General features: G+C 41.7%; 1 protein-coding gene across 1 annotated transcript in view; it reads right to left on the reverse strand.

The window, feature by feature from the left end:
- Positions 1 to 21,983, reverse strand: part of ARHGAP15 (Rho GTPase activating protein 15) — an 816,107-nt gene that overhangs the window by 187,706 nt on the left and 606,418 nt on the right. Inside the window, exon 10 of the mRNA XM_030209134.1 lies at positions 8,794 to 8,928. Within this exon, the coding sequence (XP_030064994.1) occupies positions 8,794 to 8,928 (135 nt within the window). The remainder of the gene's footprint in view (positions 1 to 8,793; positions 8,929 to 21,983) is intronic.

The raw sequence follows: 21,983 nt of genomic DNA on the forward strand, positions 1-21,983 counted from the left end.
GTTTTGTTTCCTGCAGAATTTTCAATCTATTTGATTCAAGGCTCTCCTTAATATACAATGCTACCCCTCCACCAATTCAATCCACCATATCACTACGATATAATTTGTACCCCGGTATGACAGTGTCCCACTGATTATCCTCCTTCCACCAGGTCTCAGAGATGCCTATTATATCTAATTTTTCATTTATTGCAATATATTCTAACTCTCCCATCTTATTTCTTAGACTCCTGGCATTCGCATTTAGACATTTCAAACTATGTTTGTTGTTCCTATTTACATCATGCTCAGAACTTGACAGTATTAATTTGCAATCTTTTGTCTGATTTTTATTTTTATTTAAGGACACCTGATCTACTACAGTCTCTTTTGCAACTGTTACACGCCCTCCCTGGTAAGGCATGCGATGTCAGCTGTAGGTTCTCTGAGTGTTAGTTGGCAGTAGTCGTGACTCACCCTCAGGAACTCTCTGCCAACCGGAAGGGGGTACAAATCAACTAACCTCGTCTCCCGTCCTCAAAGGGCGGGAGAGGAACAAAAAACTAAATTTAGGATAGACTCTGAATTTGAAGGAGACCAATTCAAATAATTGCAAAATATAAATTTTATTGATGTCCAATAATTATTATTATACCTTTTAAACAACAAACTTTGTATCTAACTTAGCTCTAAACATTTAGATAACATTACAGCTGCTTCACTTCAACATCATAATAATGCTTCTTGTATTCTTCCTTTTCCAGGCAGAATAAGATGAACTCTCTACACAACCATCAGATAAGTTCCTTTCTATACCTTTACCCTTTCTAATCCTCAACCTGTTGCAACAGTTGTTTATTTTCTTTATCTATTTTCTTCACTGGAATTAAGAAGAATTTGATACTTTGTGTCCTTTTTGTATCCTTAGGTTACCCGGACTCTCTCACTCAGGCAAGTATTGCTTCAAAGTTTATTTCACTTTTACTTAGCTGTTCTCCTCCTTCTGGAATTGATGCAGCTCCGAACTTTTTTGCGTGGGGGCCCGATCACCTCTCCTCCAACACCGCTTTCACGTCCCTCTTCCTCCTTCACCTTACTCTTAATTAAATGAAATTGGAAAGAAACCCCTTTCTCCCTACTTTCTTTATCATATACCACTATACTAAATGCCTTTTAAATGGAATCTCAAATACTGGGGATAATAACTATCATAAATAAAAATAACCAAAGCACCTCACTTCCAGGCCTATACTATTACTTGTGCTTCCCTATGCTGGAAGGGTATATTCACTATATACATGCACACCAATTCAATCACCTCATTCAAAATAGTATTCACACATTTTCCTGATATTTCCCCTTTCAGAACAGTATCAGACTTTCACTTTCATGTACCCAACACTCTTCTCAGATCCCTATTACCTCCCTAGTAATTCCTCTGCTCAGACACCAAGCACCACACATCCGCTCTTTCCAACAGACTTCACCCTTCTCCCTTTAATATCCCTTCTCTAGACACTCACTCACAGGTATTCACCCCTTTCCCAATCCTAACTCAGCATATATATATCTTTCTCCACCTCAATCAGCACCAGCCTCACCCACACACAACCTCTTTCACCGCAGCACCAACTCCTTCTGGCCACTCTCACACTCAAAAATACATATACTCTCTTCATCTGTTTTGCCCAACTTTCAACTGACCAGCAAGCTGTCGCCAAGGCAACCAGGTCTCAGCTTGCTCAGCTGTTGTTCCAGAGTGATGTCACTATAGAACTCTTTTTTTTTTCCCTCTGGAGGAGCCCAGTTAAGATTATTTTAACCCCTAGGTTACACAACCTCATTATCAGGATACCCTATGTTCCCTGTTTTGGTGATATCTTTGAAAGATACCTTATCCCGAACCATGCGCTTTTGAGCAACTGTCTGCCCCCCCCCCCCCCCCCCCCCCGTTTCTAGTTTAAAAGCTGCTCTATCTCCTTTTTAAATGCTGATGCCAGCAGCCTGGTCCCACCCACCCTGGTTAAGGTGGAGCCCATCCTTTCGGAATAGGCTCCCCCTTCCCCAGAATGTTGCCCAGTTTCTAACAAATCTAAAACCCTCCTCCCTGCACCATCGTCTCATCCATGCATTGAGACTCCGGAGCTCTGCCTGTCTCTTGGGCCCTGCGCGTGGAACAGGTAGCATTTCAGAAAATGCTACCCTAGAGGATCTGGATTTGAGCTTTCTACCTAAGAGCCTAAATTTGGCTTCCAGAACCTCTCTCCCACATTTTCCTAAGTCATTGGTATGCACATGTATCAAGACAGCCGGCTCTCCCCAGCACTATCTAAAATCCTATCTAGGTGACGCATGAGGTCCGCCACCTTCGCACCAGGCAGGCAAGTCACCAGGCGATCCTCACGTCCACCAGCCACTCAGCTATCTATATGCCTAATGATCGAATCACCAACTACAACAGCTGTCCTAAACTTTCCCTCATGAGCAGCACTTGGAGATATATCCTCAGTGCGAGAGGATAGTACATCCCCTGATGGGCAAACCCTGGCTACAGGAGTATTTCCTACTTCACCAGGGAGATGCTCTCCTTCTAGGAGACCTCCCTCCTTCAAGGTAGCACAGGGGCTACCAGACTGGACATGGGACTTCTCTACAACATTCCTGTAGGTCTCCTCTATGTACCTATCTGCCTCCCTCAGCTCCACCAAGTCTGCTACTCTAGCCTCAAGAGAACGGACATGTTCTCTGAGAACTAGGAGCTCTTTGCATCGGGCACACGCATATGACATCTCACCAACTGGGAGATAATCATACATGTGACACTCAATGCAAAAGACTGGATAGCACCCCTCTTGCTGCTGGAGTGCTGACTCCATCTTAGTGTTTTTGAGTTTTTCAATAATTTAAAACTTGCTACAGTATTAAGGATATTAGCCTAAGATAAAAGCGACTTTTAGTTTATGTGGAGGGGCATAATCGAACAGGGTGCCCAAGTTTTCCTGAGGACGTCCTCGCAGGACGTCCCCATGAAGGGGCAGGGAAACCCGTATTATCGAAACAAGATGGGCATCTATCTTTCGTTTTGATAATATGGTCTGGCCCAAATCGCGAAATTTAGATCGACCTTAAAGATGGTCATCCTTAGAGATGGTCGTCCCCGATTTTCGCCGATAATGGAAACCGAGGACGCCCAACTCAGAAATCCAAGCCATTTGGTCATGGGAAAAGCCAGCATTCGTAGTGTACTGGTCCCCCTCACATGTCAGGACACCAACTGGGCACCCTAGGGGGCACTGCAGTGGACTTCAGAAAAAGCTCCCAGGTGCATAGCCCTCTTACCTTGTGTGCTGAGCCCCCCAAAACCCACTCCCCACAACTGTACACCACTACCATAGCCCTAAGGGATGAAGGGGGGCACCTAGATGTGGGTACAGTGGGGTTCTGGTGGGTTTTGGAGGGCTCTGATTTACCCCCACAAGTGCAACAGGTAAGGGGGGATGGGCCTGGGTCCGCCTGCCTGAAGTGCACTGCAGTACCCATTAAAACTGCTCCAGGGACCTGTATACTGCTGTCATGGAGCTGGGTATGATATTTGAGGCTGGCATAGAGGATGGAAAAATATTTAAAAATATATTTTTTTAGGGTGGGAGGGGGTTAGTGACCACTGGGGGAGTAAGGGGAGGTCATCCCCAATTCCCTCCGGTGGTCATCTGGTAATTTACGGCACATTTTTGTGGCTTGGTCGTAAAAAAAAAAGAACCAAGTAAAGTCGTCCAAGTGCTCGTCAGGGACGCCCTTCTTTTTTCCATTATTGGCCAAGGACGTCCATGTGTTAAGCATGCCCCAGTCCCGCCTTCACTATGCTTCTGACACGCCCCCGTGAACTTTGGTCATCCCTGTGACGGAAAGCAGTTGAGGACGCCCAAAATCAGCTTTCGATTAAGCCAATTTGGGCGACCCTGTGAGAAGGACGTCCATCTTCCGATTTGCGTCGAAAGATGGATATCCTTCTCTTTCAAAAATAAGCCTGATAGTATATTGTATGATTTGTTTAGTGTTTCCTTCTTAGATGGTAATGAAATGTATTTAAAACTCTGTAAGAGCACTCCTTGCTTGTTACCCTAATTACAATAACTGACTATAAATGAAGAGTTATCCTAAGGGTGGGCGGGAAGACTAAACTAGATCCTGCAGTGCCTGCTAGATTCTATCTGTTAATGCTGTGGTACAAAGTTTTTAAAACTAAGTGGAAAAGACTGTGGAGATTAGTTGATAAAATTTGCTTTTTATATTTTTATTTTGCCTAACACTAACCCACAATTCCTCCTTTAAACCCCAATCTTTAAGTTCCAAAAGCACAAAGCAAAATAGCATTCACTTACCAGAGAAATGTCCTCTTCACTCGGAAGTTCTCAGAAAGAAAGTTCAGTGGGACCTTTCCTCTTTATATAGTTTTGAATCTCTAAGGGGCCTTTTTTAAACAGGCTCTTTCCCCACACCTTAATTAATACTTAATTGAGGTCGCTGGATGTGTTACCTCTCCAGCAGCCAAGGAACAGAAAATAACTGCCTTTTAGAACAACCGTTTTTGGCTGTTTAGTTTCTACCTCTAGAAAAGGTTTCAGTTTAAAACATTGGGAAAAATGCCTATTTCTAGAGAAAATTCCAGTTTAAAACTATGGGAAAAGGGTTTGTACACTATGGCAACTAGTTAATGATTCTTGTTTCTCTCTCTCTCTCTCTTTTTTTATTCCCCCTTAATACTAAACTAGATCCTGCAGTGCCTGCTAGATTCTATCTGTTAATGCTGTGGTACAATGTTGTGGATCGTAACATCAATAATAGAATAACCCTTCTCCAATTCCAATCCTCCTCCCTCCCCCCAAAGTCAGTAGGCCCCAGACCAGGCCACCCACACCCATAGGCCCCCCAGGCCTAACTTTTTTATCCTAGTGGTCTAGAGGGGTTCTACAAGCAGGATTGATGCTCACTCCTGCCCATCATGGCTCCTTTTACAAAATGGCCACCGTAACCTCTAGTGGCAGTCTCAGGGTAGGTGATAGTATATTTATTACATTGAATGAAAAGTTTTTTTCAATTTGTTAGAACTATGGTGGTGGATTTTTTAAGACCAGTGCCTGTGTACACAGAGTCTAGAGATTGATTTATACTGTAGTAACACTGATGTGTTCTGAGTTCTTTTCCTCCATCACTTTGTTTAGTTTAATTTTTTTTTCCAAAACAAATTCTATAATTCAGTAGCTGTAATGCAATTCAAATGAGCAGTGGATATCTGGGGTTTGTTGGTAATTGAAATCTAAGGGCCTCTTTCATCAAGCCGCGCAGCAATGCCAACGGAGCCCATTCAAAGTGCATGGGCTTTGTCAGCATTGCTGTATTGAGAGCCACTAGCACGACTTGATAAAAGAAGCCCTAAGTACCTAAAAGTGGAAAGCAAAAAGTCTAACGATTAACATACAAAAAATATATTTTGCTTAATTTGAAGAGGCACTTCATCACTATATCAGAATTTCTCAAATTAAAAAACAGAACCTGAATAATCCACGGAGAAGTCGTAGACTGTTAACATAAACCCTGTTTGGACTTTACTATCACAGGTTCCTACCGTACACCGGAAACCAAGAGCAGTGGAAAATAACGCTTTAAACTCAAAAAAAGGAAAGAGAAAAAAAAACCTTGTTCGGAAAAAAAAAACCTGGGTATGGTTTATACAAAGGTCTCAAAAAGTGGTAAGTGACTTATCAAAAACGAGAAGAACAAATAATCAAGACGGCATAGCCAAAACAGTTCTACAAAACAGTGTGACTAAGAACCCCCCCCCCCCACCCCCCACTTATTTGATGAGGTATCCTTTCTGTCATGTAGGAGAACCAAATCTTCTCAATCTTCTCAACAGAAGATAAAGTGGAGATCAAATCGCACAGTTACTTGTATCCTAAACAAGGGTCCCCTTGTTTCACTGTGAGCTGTGTCAGGAGGAGGAGGAACCAACTTGCCTAAAAGCCCAGTCCAAAATGGCACCTGCCAAATATCAAATGCCTCCAATTCTCAGCCAATCAGAACCAATGAGTGATTAAAGGGAAACACAGAATCAGAAGATCAAAAATATGCCTCCCATTCCATTGGGCCATTCAGCCCATTGGGTATCACAGTTCGTAATTTAAAAATCCAGTGTTGCTCCCTTTGATGCAAGATTTTAGAAATGTCACCTCTTCATTTAGAACTTACTACTTGGTCAATAAACATGCACCGGAGCTCCCAAAATTAATGACCCAGCTCAATATTTTACATATTACCTAAAATCCATAAAATTTTGGTACAGCCACCTGGCTGACCTATTGTGTCAGCTCGAGACTCTCTGTTAGAGAGACTTTATGTGGATGGTTTTCTCACCCTCTTGGTAGTTAAGATTCCATCTATGTGAAAGATACAACCTATTTTATTCATTTTGTCTTGGAAACTTGTTTACTTGTAATGCTAGACGTACAATCTCTTTATACTATGATCCCACAGTCAGAAGCTATTGAAGTATTGGAAACCCAATTGAATGCTCCCACCTAATTTGTTAAATTTCTTAGTTTGTGTCAGCATTTCACTATTTTTTCATCTGTCCAAGTAGATTGCAGTATACCTTCTCCCTCATTACACATAGAATTTTATCCACAAAGATTTCATGCCACATTTTGTTTCCTGAATAACTTTTTATCACATATAGCACCAGTCTTCTACAAATTTGATCCACTGTATCATTTCAATATAATTGATACCCTTATATTATAGTATCTCTGAGTAGAGTGGGACAGGTAGACATGAATCACTTCTTTAGGTTTTCCAAAACTATAAGACTATGGGGCATGTAAAGAAGGTACTAAGTAGTAAGTTTAAAACAAATCAAAGAAAATATTTCTTCACTCAATATGTAATTAATATCTGGAATTCATTGCCAGAGAATGTGGCAAAAGCAGTTAGCTTAGCAGGGTTTAAAAAAGGTTTGGCCAGGTTCCTAAAAGAAAAACTACTGCTTATTCCTGGAATAAGCAGCAAAAAATAATCTGTTTGGGATCTTGCCACGTACCTTTGACCTGGATTGGCCACTGTTGGAAAGAGGATACTAGACTTGATGGAAATTCGTTCTGTTCCAGTATGGCAATGATTATTGTCCTCCTTCCATCAGGTCTCCAAAATGTTTATTAGGCCTGCATCTTCATTTAGCATCATATATTCTACTTTTCCAATCTTATTTTTTAGACTTCTGGTATTCAAATATAGAAAATTTACAATATGCTTTTCACTGGTATGCACAACCTGCTTTGCATTTGATGGAGTTTATTTGGAATCATTTATCTCTGTCTGTTCTTTATTTAAATGTATATGGGTTAGTTCAGTGTATACCACAAACTCTAGAATGTGGCATGTTACTAGTATCTTTTGAAGATACTGTACTCAGAACCATGTGTTCTTTAAATGACTGCTGGCTTCCACCAAAGATCTAGGTGGAACCCACCTTGTTTAAGGTAGGGTCTTTTCCCAAAATGTTGTCTAGTTCTTAACATACCTAAAGCCCCCTTCCTTGAATCCTCATCTCATCTACAAAATCAGGCTGTTCCCATGCCATGAATAAAAGTCCCCTCAACATGTCCCCATGCAGTTTCTATGTATTATGAACATCCTTGAGACCTATCTAAAAATCACCATTTATAAATGGATGTTGTTTTCGTGTGTAGACACCAGAATTTCCATGTGGAAATTACAAAAAAAAAAAAAAAAAGGCTTCTGAAAGAACCCCCTAAGTGTAAGAATGTTGAAATTAAAATCTAGCAACATCTGCTATTCTGAAAACCAAACATGCAACCGTTCAAGAATTCATTACCATTGTCAATAGCTTCTTGTTACAGTGCAGCTAATGGAATGACAGTCTGGGATAATTCCTTCCGGTGACCTCTGTGGATGATTGTGATGTGTCATGATGATTTCCATCTAATCTTACCAAGTGAATACACAAAGGTCGCCTTAAAGACAGATCCCATCTATGCCACTTTCCTAGTGAACCACCATGGTTGTAACCAAAGGTGTACTCAGCTTTACATGTGACATTACACAGTCCCATCTACGTCTGAAAATGCAGGTAATCCCATGGATTGTGACTCTAATGATTTCAATGGAGTCATTTGGTGGTTACTCAGATAACCTGAATATGTTATTGCTATATAGCACATTACCATTTCATGCAGTAGTTCTGCATGGTTTTTAATGAAAACAAGCTAAAAGTTGTTAAAAATAATCAAATCCAGTCCTCAGGTACAGGCACTAGTTATAATTTCACATTAACCAAAACACATGCACATTGGAGCTATCACATCCTAACTGATTGTACACACACTCATTCTGAATGTTATAATGACATCTGGTTTGAACCATATGAGGACTGGCCCAATACAGGATGAAAATGACTTCATTTATGTTAAACTAGATACCATGCTTGAAGAAACTGTTCTAACTCCACGCTTGATATATGCTCTGGAGTAATCCACATACCTACATTACCACAAGAATTTCCAAATGTGTTCTGAAATTTAGTGTAATTTCAAACAATTATGAGAGCACGAATTTTCACAATAGCAAAGAAACTACTCTTCCCTTTCAGCATGAAATGTTACAAAACAATTATTAGCAACATTCAAATAGCTTAGGTATTGAAAAATAAGTAAATTATATATTGGGCTTACATTTGCTTCCTTTTCATTCTTTTGCATTTGAGGTTTTGCTCAGTGCTTGTTTGCGTTGCATACTTACTTATCGCTTCTAAAAACTGCTCGAAGAAGCAGTATGGGAACAGTGGTTCAGGCAGCTCTCTGAAAAACATCTTGAGTGCTCCGGTGACAACGTGGATGTCCTCCCACTGGCTGTCGTCCAAATTCAGCTTCTCTTCTGGGAAAACACGAGGAAAAATGGAACAACTGGTTTTAATGAAACAATTACAAGACACTAATTATTATGTTAATGTTTGCCTACTATCATCAGCAACTGTTAACAGCCTTCTGCACCTAGAGGTTTGGTGCTGTGCATGTTATTTTTTTTTTTTCTAGGAAGGGAACATTTTCAATGGAATACCATCTGTAGGAATGCAGCTTAACAAAAAGCAAGAGACACAAAGACACTGTGCCATTTACATGGTATGTTGGATATGTTTATTCCCATAATGCATCAGTAGGAAAATTAGCATCACAGTTCAACCTGATTCAAAGCTATTTGGTCTTGAGGCTGAGGGGCTAAGAGTTGCCAGTGATGGCCAACTCAAGGGACCGGCCTAAAGGCCTTGCTGAGGCAACAGGAGACATATGCTAAACATGGCAATTGAAAAAGAGTTTTTGCTTTACATGTGTTAGCCTATGCTATGTACCAGGGAATAATAGGTAACACTTGCCTCCTTTTTTTTTTTTTTTTTTGCCTGGATGTAATGTCAGCTAGGCATATTTTGTAGTGAGAAAGAGAATGTTAATTTCTTGTTACTGTTTCAAAAATGTTTTGCTTGGTTTTTCATCCCTAGGAGAAAAATCTGCCCAGCAACAATATTAGACAGACCCCTGTTGGCCTACCTAGGTTATGCAAAGCTGTCAAAAAATGATAACAAACAGAAAGGAAACCACAAATGATTACAAACTGTTCCTGGTAACTACAAAACTGTTTTCTTTTCAAGCTTGACTCGAGCTGAGAAGCTTCATTACAAAAGAAACTGAATGCTAAAATATGAATAATCATTAACAAAAAGAACAAATGCAAAAACTAGAAAATAATGCTCAATCACATTTCCAGCAGTATACGATTTATAGTATATGATTTACAGTGTGATGTGATTGTACAAAACACTCTAACAACATCCTTTATTTTAAAAACTTTGCAAAGGCCCAAATTGTCTACAGGATTATAAAATATGTATAATTCCTTAATGATATTGAGGGGCATTTTCAATGTTTCTAAGTTGGAATTTGGATGTTTTGCACTAAATGTCCCAAATCCGAAAAGTTCTGAGGTACACATCTCACCATCAGCCCCTTATCTTGTCTGCTGAGCCCTCCAAAACCCACCTCCCCCAACTGTATACTACTACAATAGCCCTTATGGATAAAGGGATCACCTCTATGTGGGTACAGTAGGTTTTTGGTCAGTTTTGGAGGGCTCACACTTTCCACCACAAATGTAACAGGTAGAGTGCGGTATCACCTTCTCTACAGTTCAATGCACTGACCACTACACTACTCCAAAGACCTGCTTGCTGCTCTAATAGGACTGACTATAACGTTTGAAGCTGTCATACAGCCCAGTAAGTACTACTTTTATTCACATCTTTGGGGGGTGGGAGGGGGCAGTGACCTCTGGGGGAGTATGGGGGTCATCCCTGATTCCCTCCTTTGGTCATCTGGTCATTTAGAGCACTTTTTTGTGCCTTATTCATTTAAAAAATAGATCAAAATGTTGAAGTTTTAGCCCTCAATGTTCTCATTTTGTTCCATTATGGCTATAAAATGTCCAAGTGATAGGAACACCCTAAGCCCTCCCTAAGTCTGACCCCAACAGACTGCCTTGTGATTTGGATGCACTACAGATGAATTATAAAATAAACGTCTGCAAAACAGATTTCAAAAATACCGATTTGGATGTTTTGAGAACAAATATGTCCAAATGCTGCTTTATGACGATTTTTTTGACATTTTTCTCTTTCGAAAATGAGCCCTTTTATATACCATTTAAAATATTGTACCACTGAAATAGATTTGAGCTCTGTTAAAATGTCTTGACTAGATTGTAAACTTCTTGGAGCAGAAACTGCTTCTTAAGTGCATCTGTGCAGCTCAGCATGTAACAGTGGTGTAAAAATGGTAGTTACAGCAGTAGTATTAAAGAGTATATACATGGGATAACTCAAACCCAAAAAATAATGTCAGGGACTTTACTTTTCTTAACTTTTTATCAACTTTATGAGGATCTCATAAAATAATATTATTGTGGTAGCAATAGTCAGTATTCACTTTGTTGTTCAAATTCTGTGGATGATTCTAACCTGTGGAAGTTTGCAGCAATAAGAAAACAACATTACAAAGGTAGTTTTGTTTTTATTATTGCCTAGTAAAAATTGCCAACAGGGATATGAATATTTATTTATTTATTTAGTTATTATATTTGTATCCCGCACTTTCCCACTAAAAGCAGGCTCAATGCGGCTTACATAGTAATAGGTAAGGGTATTTTTTTCTTCTGGGCAAAACAACATATGCAGTTTTGACAAAACAAAACTATTGGGACGTTTCTACAAGTGGATAACTCCTTTAGGTACCCCGATGCCACATGGTGATAGCATATTCTGGGATCCTTTTACGAAGCTGCGGCAAAAGGGGGGGTCTATGCTGGTGTCGGCGTGTGTTTTTGATGTGTGCCAAGGCCCCCTTTTTTACTGCAGCGGGTAAAAGTCAGGTTTCCATTTTTTTAAAGAAATGGCCGTGTGGCAAGTGAACAACTTGCCATGCAGCCATTTCGGGGGGGAAGAACTTACAGTCACCCATTGAGGTGGAAGTAAGGGCTCCTGCTCTAACTTGGCAGTAACTGGGCAGCACATGACATTGCCTGATTACCGCTGGATACACACCAGCGCTTTAAAAATTGAAATATTTTTACAGTGCCGGAAATGGCGCGCCCTGGGAGAGAGAACTACCGCTGCTGCGGCAGCCTGGCGGTACTTCCCTTTTAGCGAGTGATAAGCCTGCATTGGGCTTACTGCCGTTTTGTAAAAAGGCCCCTCTATAACTTCATCTGGTCACCTAGATTCCATTATAAAAGGCTAGCATAACCCAGAGAATTCACAAACGTGGAGAACTCAAAGGTCCTGTGGAGCAATCCGAAAGAGAAAAGGGAAGTGGGAGATGACCACAGCAACCAGAGACTGAATGGACACAAACTTGGATAAAACCATGTATTTATGGAAGACTAGACACAACAGTTGTGTTTCGGGCGCTAGGCCTGCTTCAGGAGTCTAAAACAAATATAAAGATAGTAAAATATATAGATAAAAATATATAACATACAAACTAACCATTATTGGTAACACTTTAAAAATACAATAAAATAAATATATATATATATATATATTTTTTTTTTTTTTTAATTGTGATAGTGAAACAGCACCCTCCACTGGCAGGACTGTAGGTGGACGAATCTTGCTCAGTTTAGAGGAAACAGTGGCGGTAAGCACGTGATAGTGTTTACCACAGCTTAGTAAAAGGGCCCCTTAATGTATTGTCAGTTAAGCAATGGAGGGGCCGAGGGGCACCATTGTTGGGTTGTGCTTAAGGCATCAGTTGGTCTTAATCTGGCCCTGGCTGCTGTTTACGTAAGTGTATATTTACTCACAAACGTGTAGCATTCTGTATATCTGTGCATGTAAGTGGCGCATAAATGTGGATGCCCAGTTACAGAACTGCTCTTTATGGGGCATTTTTACTAAGTGGCAGTAAGCCCACTGCTGGAACTACCGCTGGGCTCTTGCCATTTCTGGCACTACAAAAATATTTTCTATATTTGTAGTGCCAGTGCTTACCCAGTGGTAATCTGGCAGTGGTTACTGCTGGGTTAGCTCAAGAGCCCTTATCACCACCACAATGGGTGTCAGTAAGTGCTCCCCTTAAAATGACCATTCGGTGAGTCGTAAAGAAGTTAAGCAAAAATGAAAGACCCAATAGCTGTGGGTAAAATCCAAACTTATCTGTGCATGTAGCTTTCATTATTGCCTTCCCCAAAGCAAATTGTCAAGGGATCTTGTCAGGTAACTGAGGAGTTAACCAACTAGATACCGCAGGATTACAATTCAACTGTGCCAAGCAACTTGTTCTTGTAATAGGTGACTTTGTACAGCTGGTCTAAATGTAATTGTGCTTGAGTGTGTAATTTGGTGGGAGAAGAAATCTGTGTACATACTGAATTTGTAAATATGTATTACAAGCATCCCCATCTCACTCTACTTGTAGATAAAGTGGGACAGAATTCACTGGTAAATTTGTACCCATGTATGTCTTAGCATGACTAGCTGTAGCTACAAGGCTACAAAATAGCTATACATATTGCCACTAATTGATAATGAAAATCCCTCACAGAATGAAGCCCAGAAACTACAGACTTAAACTGTTCATAGCTTCAGCTGTTTAAAACTTCTGTAAAACATTAAACTTGGTGGAGAGTTTGCTTCACAGATCTCAGCTCATTTAAATTTGTGAACAGATTTCAGTAAATATTTTCACGGGCTAGAAGAAATACTATAGATTATGCAGCTGTAATATGAAGCTATTAAATTCAATTCTGCTCGCACATAGCAGATCAAAAGACTCAATGACCTGGAGTAAAACAGAAACAGAAGAAGCATTATCAGTCCTGTGTGATTTTTCAGGCTGTTTGCATGCACCTGGATCTTAAAGGAATTCTCTAATGCACAAATGAAATTGCATGGGTGACCATCTTCATAGTATGTGATCATTTTGATTGATCATATTTCAACAATTAGCCTTTTATTTTGCCACTCACCATTGAGGTAGATTGACTACGCCCTAGTGGACCAGCTTTAAACAGTCAACTGTTTACAATAGCAGCAAAAAAGAGGACGGATGGGGCTTGTTGTCACTTTAAAGGCGGCTTTTCACATTGTTGAAATCTGTCAGATATTTTGAAATGTCCCTCTCACTATGGTGCCACACCCCCTGCGTGTCCTTATAATAAAATTGGTTTTACTCCTGATTAAATCATTTTCTCCCTACCCACTACCATACTTCTCATAATGGACCTATGTGCTCTACAGCTGGTGTTCTTCCCATGGTACCAATTTTTACTTTATCTTTTAAGCACTTTGCTGCTAGGATCTCATGCAGAGTGCTTATGTTTTGTTAAGAGCTTCATTCTTACAGAAATAGCTTAACACATGTTCTAAAAATTCTGTACAACCTATTGCTCAAAACACATTTAGCAAATATGTAAGTAGCTCTGGCACAAAACTTAAGTGAAAAAAAAAAAAAGATGACACTGATGGCCACATAAGTTTGTTTTAAAAAGCCCAAATCAGATTAGTCCTTGAATTCAAAGCATGTTGTCTTACACAAGGCAGGCAGCAATGTTGGGGACTACTTCATATATTAACAGGAAAACAGTTTTACTCACAAAGATGTGAAATTTCAAATTATTTGAAATACTTTTACATCCTGAATGGGCAGTAAGAATGAAATGAAAAACTGTCTAGCCTCTGATTGGTACAATTAATTAAATTGCATATCTTGCATAATGCTGTTTTATTTTTTTTAAAAATATGAAATACATTTGTGAATGTCCATTGGTTTGTCTCTGGGAAAACAATTTCTCAGGTACTTTTTTGTTTATACATGTTAATTCTATGCATATCCTCTCTCCTTGATTATGTACCGAAAAAGGAGTCCTTTAACTAACAGGGGAAGCACTAAAGGGTTATGCTTTAGTTGTTTGCATGTGTGTGCGCTAACCGCTGGTAATTATTGTTGTGTACTTTTTTTTGAGGGGGCGTGTCAAGGGCAGATATTGAGCATTCCAGTGCTAACCAGTTATTGCATCTACATTACTGCCTGCAAAATAGGTGGCGGTAAGTACTCCTATGGTAATTTTCAGAAATGACCGTGCTCTAATGGCAACATTAATGCAGGTTGGAGACAAACAAAGCAGATCAATCAGTGATATGGTTCAAAACTTTATTTTCAGAGATTCGCCCCCTAAGAAACAAGATGGCAAGCGATCCGCAAAATCCAACGTGGAGACAAACAAAGCAGATCAATCAGTGATATGGTTCAAAATAAAGTTGGATTTTGCGGATCGCTTGCCATCTTGTTTCTTAGGGGGCGAATCTCTGAAAATAAAGTTTTGAACCATATCAGTGATTGATCTGCTTTGTTTGTCTCCACGTTGGATTTTGCGGATCGCTTGCCATCTTGTTTCTTAAGAACATTAATGCAGGGCCATTAATGAAATAAATAGAAAATTGGGGTATTTATGGCTGTGGTAAAGATAGCCTTAGTTCATGAGAAATACCCGTGTAAGGGTGCGCTAAGGTCATTTGATACCACGGCTTAGTAAAAGGACCCCCCAGTGAGTTTGTTTAGGGCAGGAGTGGACAGCCTTGGAACATGAAGGTCACAACTCAGTCGGGCTTTCATGATTTGAACAATGAATATGCATGAGATCTATCTGCATACAATGGAGACAATGCATATTCACTGAAGAAATCCTGAAAAACTGGACTGGATTGTGACCCTTGAGGACTGAGGTTGCCCATCCATGGTTAAGAAGTCTGAATACATCACTGATGGACCTTTTTACCAAGCTGCAGTAAAAGGTGGCCTCAGAGTGCCTTTATGCGGGTCTTTCCCGCGCACTGAGGCCATTTTTACTGTAGAAGTAAAATGGCCAAAAATCCTATTTTCTATATTAATGGCCACATGCTAATTTTACCATTAGTGCGTGGCCATAAGCGCATGAGCCACCTATTTTGTAGATGGTAAAGGTTTACTTGTTATCTCTGTGCTAACTGGTTAGCATCAGCAATGTATCTGCGCTGATTAGCGCAGGACACACCTGCTCTCCGCCCCAGCCCTAAAAAAATAAAGCTTATCTTTTAGCATGAGGGAAGTGCACACAGAGCCTGTAGTAAGCACTTTTCTTTTACTGCAGTATGCACACACTAGTGCTTACCTCAGCTTAGTAAAAGGGCCCCAGAATTCGCTAGAAGAATACAGATGAAAAGAGTATTTTTATGTTGGATTTTTGCCAACCAGAATCTTCCATTTTTTTTATACCAGGAGCTTAGCCAGACCTCGGGGTAGGAGGGGGCCAGAGCCACAGGTGAGGGGGCACATTTTGGTCAACCTCCCTGCCACCCCTCCACTGCCGCCTTGCTGCCCCAACCCACCGCCGCCCTCCACCCACCGGCACAGCCTCCACTACTGTTGCTGCTGCTACTGCACGTACCTTGGCTGGCGGGGATCCCCAACCCTTGCCAGCTGAAGCACCGCTGCTGCCACACATGCCTTGGCTGGCGGGGATCCCCAACCCAGGCCAGCTGAAGTGCGTTTTCCAGCGCTGGTCTCCGGTGCTGTCGCATTTCCTTCCCTGCTCTCTCTTCTCTTCACGTCAAGCCCAGCATGCTCGTTTTAATGAAATTCAGCATGCGTGCATGCCAGATGTGAAGGGAAGAGAGAGCAGGGCAGGAAATGCGGCGGCACCGGAGACCAGTGTTGGAAAAAACGCTTCAGCTGGCAGGGGTTGAGGACTCCTGCCAGCCAAACCAGGGGCAAAGATCCAGTTTTTTGGGGGCCAGGCCCCCGTGGCCCCCTGTAGCTACACCACTGGTTTATACATTGTTAATGTAGGTGTTAGCTTTTTAGGAAAATTATTTGGCAACATAAACATTGGTATCTATTGGTATTTTCATGGTGCAGGCAGCAAAACTTTTCTACTTAATCTGAATATTTGCCGTACTGGGAAAGACCAAATGTCCATCAAGTCCAGCATCCTATTTCCAACAGTGGCCAATCCAGGTCACAAATAACCAGCAAGATCCCAGCTATTATATTATAAAATCATAAAAACTCAAGAACCTACAGCCTCAAATAAAAACGTTTTCAAGAACCCTACAGAATATGACTTAATTCCTCTCCTGTAGAATAAATTTGATTCAGCTTTAAAAAGCCCACAGAAGTGAGCTTATTGTTCTCTGATTCTTCTGAGGATAAGAACACTCAGATGATCTGGGGGGAGGGGTATCTTAATACACTCTTGTCGGACAGGCTAACTTTATATTAGTGAATAAATACGGGGTCTTAAATACAATACAGAGAACCCTGAATTACACTGTAAACTTGAAGGAAGCCAGTACGGAAAATCAAATCTGCTGAGGCCATTTTGTGCTAGTTGTACAGGTCTAAGAGTTATCTGTCAATTAGGGATGGACATCCAAAAATATTTTGTTTCATATTGTTTCCCATGTCATTTCCTGAAATGTTTGTTTTCAACCTTTTCATAAGCCATTTTTTTCATCAAGCGAGCAAGGTCATTGAGGGGCCCTTTTACTAAGGCACTTAGGTGCCTACATGCATCCAATGTGTGTCAATTTGGAACTACACCCGGCTACCGCATGCCCTGGGTGGTAATTCCATTTTTTACATGCATCCAATATGCGCGGCAGAAAATATTTTTTATTTTCTACCATGTGGCACTAACCAGGCGGTAAGCAGCAGTGTACGCATGCTGATGGATTACCACCCGGTTAACCCGTGAGACCTTACCACTATGTCAATGGGTGGTGGTAAGGTCTCAGGCCCAAAATGGGCATGTACCAATTTTTATTTTGCCAAACATCTATTTTTGGCGAAAAAAGAGGACTTTTTTGCAGACGCTCTGAAAAATGGACCTGTGCGCGTCCAATATACACACCTACAACAGTGCAGGCCATTTTTTTGGCACACTATAGTGAAAGGACCCCTGAGTGCACACTCTTTTAAAAGTGTGTGCACTATTTGGAAAGTGGGTGCACTCTTTCAGAAAGAGTGTGTACACTTTCATAAAGAGCACATGGAGGGGCATAATCTTACCTTCTTACCTAAAAATGCACTCAGTCTGCAGCCCCTCATTACCTCTCTACCCTCATTTCCCCTTATGTTCCCGCCAGTAACCTCCGCTCACAGGACAAATCCCTCCTCTCAGTACCCTTCTCCACCACCGCCAACTCCAGGCTCCGCTCATTCTGCCTCGCGTCACCTCACCCTATGCTTGGAATGAACTTCGTGAGCCCTTACGCCAAGCCCCCTCCCTACCCATCTTCAAATCCTTGCTCAAAGCCCACCTCTTCAATGTTGCTTTCGGCACCTAACCTTTATATCTTTCAGGAAATCTAGACTGCCCCTATTTGACTGACTGTACATTTGTCCTTTAGATTGTAAGCTCCTTTGAGCAGGGACTGTCCTTCTATGTTAAATTGTACAGCGCTGCATAACCCTAGTAGCGCTTTAGAAATGTCAAGTAGTAGTAGTAGTAGGGGCATAATCGAATGCGAACGCCCATCTCCATGGGCGTCTATGTCCGAGAATGGGTACGTGAAGGGGTGGGACAGACCGTATTTTCGAAAAAGATGGGCGGCCATCTTTTGTTTCGATAATACGGTTTGTGCCAGGCAAATGCATCGGATTTGGGCGGGTTTGAGCTGGACGGTATCGTTTTTCAGTGATAATGGAAACCGAAGACGCCCAGCTTAAAAATGAACAAATCCAAGGCATTTGGTTCTGGGAGGGGCCAGGATTCATAGAGCACTGGTCCCCCTCACATGCCAGGACACCAACCGGGCACCCTAGGGGGCACTTGTAACAATTAAAAAAAAAGTAAAATACCTCCCAAGTCCATAGCTCCCTTACCTTGGGTGCTGAGCCCCCCAAATCCCACTCCCCAGAACTCTACACCATTACCATAGCACTTACGGCTGAAGGGGGGGCACCTAGATGTGGGTACAGTGGGTTTTGGGGGCGGTTTGGAAGGCTCCCATTTACCAGGACAAGTGTAACAGGTAGGGGGGATGGGCCTGAGTCCACCTGCCTGAAGTCCACTGCACCCACTAACAATTGCTCCATGGAGCTGGGTATGTCATTTGAGGCTGGCATACAGGCTGGAAAAAAAGTTTTTAAAGTTCATTTTTTTGGTGGGAGGGGGTTAGTGACCACTGGGGGAGTCAGGGGAGGTCATCCTCTATTCCTTCTGGTGGTCATCTGGGCAGTTGGGGCACTTTTGGGGGACTTGTTCATGAAAAAAAAGGTCCAGAAAAATGACCCAAATTCTCGCTTCTGGCGCCCTTCTTTTTTCCATTATCGGCCGAGTGCGTCCATCTCTCCTCGGCCGATAAACATGCCCCAGTCCTGCCTTCACCACGCCTACAACATGCCCCCGTCAACTTTGTTCGTTCCCGCGACAGACTGCAGTTGGAGGCGCCCAAAATTGGCTTTCGATTATACCAATTTGGGCGCCCATGAGAGAAATGCGCCCATCTCCCGATTCGGGTCGAAATATGGGCGTCTTTCTCTTTCGAAAATAAGCTGGCTAGTCTTTTCCCAGTAGTGTGCACATATGCACACTATCCACGAATGAGCAGTAGGTTTTGTGCACTCTTTCTGAATGTGTGTTCCCTCTTTGAAAGAGTGCACACTATTATAAGGATATTTTTAAAAAACCCACACATTTTCATGTTTTTCTGATCATTTTTGGCATGCAACGGAATGGGATAAGTCATTGACATTACCCATGTCATTGCAAATGACAGTCCATCCCTACTGGCAATCAAATTAGATCATATTACAATAATCAAAATAGGGTGATACAGCCACAGATCTAAAATCAAATGGCTCTAAAATAATAGATAATTTACAAGTCAAACATAGCTTGTAGAATATGCTATGAATCACTTTGGCTAGCCGAAGCTTCAGAGTTAACCTCCTGGCAATAATGTATAGGTAACTTATGGCCTACTTTTATTACAATTTCTGTCACTGTTTAATTTTGTTAAACTTTATGATAAATATATATTTTTTATTTTTAGTTATGGTGTGTGTGTGTGTGTGGTGGTAGTGGTGGTGGTGGTGGTGGTGGGGGAACTAGAAAATAAAGAAAAAAGATAACAACCAGAGCCATACAGGACAGTTACTACAGCTATTCACCAGATTGTCTTTCCTCATGATAACGTGGTTGTACTTCCTATCCAAGCAGAAGAGATTCAAAGATAAGGTGCTCCTCATCACAGTATACCTGAGTGAGCACTTAAACATATTCCTACAGCTGTGTATATCTACAGCACACAAAGCAACATTAACTCTCCCCTTTCATATATATGGACAGACTGGTGTGCATTCTGCATACTACTACTACTACTATTTGACATTTCTAAAGCGCTACTAGGGTTATGCAGCGCTGTACAATATAACATAGAAGGACAGTCCCTGCTCGAAGAGCTTACAATCTAATGGACAAATGTACAGACAATCAAGTAGTGGCAGTCAAATTGGGGCAGTCTAAGGTTAGGTGCCGAAGGCAACATTGAAGAGGTGGGCTTTGAGCAAGGATTTGAAGATGGGTAGGGAGGGGGCTTGGCATAGGGCCACAGGAAGTTGATTCCATGCATAGGGTGAGGCGAGGCAGAATGGGCGGAGCCTGGAGTTGGCGGTGGTGGAGAAGGGTACTGAGAGGAGGGATTTGTCCTGTGAGCGGAGGTTTCGGGCGGGAACGTAAGGGGAGATGAGAGTGGAGAGGTAATGAGGGGCTGCAGACTGAGTGCATTTGTAGGTAAGAAGGAGAAGCTTGAACTGAATGCGGTATCTGATCGGAAGCCAGTGAAGCGACCTGAGGAGGGGGGTAATATGAGTGTATCGGTTTAGGCGGAATATAAGACGAGCAGCAGAGTTCTGAATGGATTGAAGTGGGGATAGATGGCTAAGTGGGAGGCCAGTGAGGAGAAGGTTGCAGTAGTCAAGGCGAGAGGTAATGAGGGTGTGGATGAGAGTTTGGGTGGTGTGTTCAGAGAGGAAAGGGCAAATTTTGCTGATGTTAAAGAGGAAGAAGCGACAGGTCTTGGCTGTCTGCTGGATATGCGCAGAGAATGAGAGGGAGGGGTCGAAGATTACTCCAAGGTTGCGGGCAGATGAGACGGGGAGGATGAAGGTGTTATCAACTGAGATCGAGAGAGAGGAGGAAGAGGAGAGGTGGGCTTTGGTGGAAAGACTATAAGCTCGGTCTTGGGTGTTCAGTTTCAGGTGGCGGTTGGACATCCATGCAGCAATGTCGGACAAGCAGGCCGATACCTTGGTCTGGGTCTCCACGGTGATGTCTGGTGTGGAGAAATACAACTGGGTGTCATCAGCATAAAGATGATAGTGGAAACCATGAGATGAGATCAGTGAGCCCAGGGAAGAGGTGTAGATTGAAAAAAGAAGGGGTCCAAGGACAGATCCCTGGGGAACTCCTACAGAGAGCGGGATGGGAGTGGAGGAAGAACCGTGAGAGTGTACTCTGAAGGTACGATGGGAGAGATAGGAGGAGAACCAGGAGAGGACAGAGCCCTGGAACCCAAATGAGGACAGTGTGGCAAGAAGTAAATCGTGATTGACAGTGTCAAATGCAGCGGATAGATCAAGGAGGATAAGGATGGAGTAGTGGCCTCTGGACTTGGCAAGGAACAGGTCATTACAGACTTTAGAGAGTGCTGTTTCTGTCGAGTGTAGAGGGCGAAAACCGGATTGAAGTGGATTGAGGATGGCCTGAGAGGAGAGGAAATCGAGGCATACTATTTACACCTTGATGGCAGAATTATTTGAAAAGCTTTGCTTTGTCACCTACAACAAAGCTGACCAAAAAGATAGCATCTGCTTTTCTCTTTTTCCAAGCTGAAGTTTTTCAGTCTAAAGTTGAACAATATTTCCCCAAGTTAACATAATTAACTCACAGGAACCATAAGAAACTAGAATATAAGATACAGATGGGAAACCAAAGCGTTGAAAATGTCATAGCTGCAACAGGGTTGTCTTTTTCTTCTTCTTTTTTTATTTCGTTAACGGTTTGTAACACTGTACATACGGAAAATGGAGCTCTCTCCTTTCAAAGAATTATGCTTCATGTGAAATTAAAGCCGGCATTATTTACTTATTAGCAAATTGGGAAGCATATTTTTTTTAATCAGAAAGGAATCTGTGACAACAAGGTAAAGATATGAAAAGAGAAAACACTCAACATTGCTTCCTGACATAACAGAAAACCAGTTGTTCAATTAGTTAGAATTTCAGTGTGACTACTTGACAGATACTACTAATTGTTAATCTTCCACTAACTGTTGCTTTGCATAATTAATCATATTCAAACTGAGGCAAAGAAGAGTTTTTGGGCAGTCACTCATTCAGAAC

The sequence above is a fragment of the Microcaecilia unicolor genome, chromosome 7, assembly GCF_901765095.1.
Source record: "Microcaecilia unicolor chromosome 7, aMicUni1.1, whole genome shotgun sequence".
Taxonomy (NCBI): Eukaryota; Metazoa; Chordata; class Amphibia; order Gymnophiona; family Siphonopidae; genus Microcaecilia; species Microcaecilia unicolor.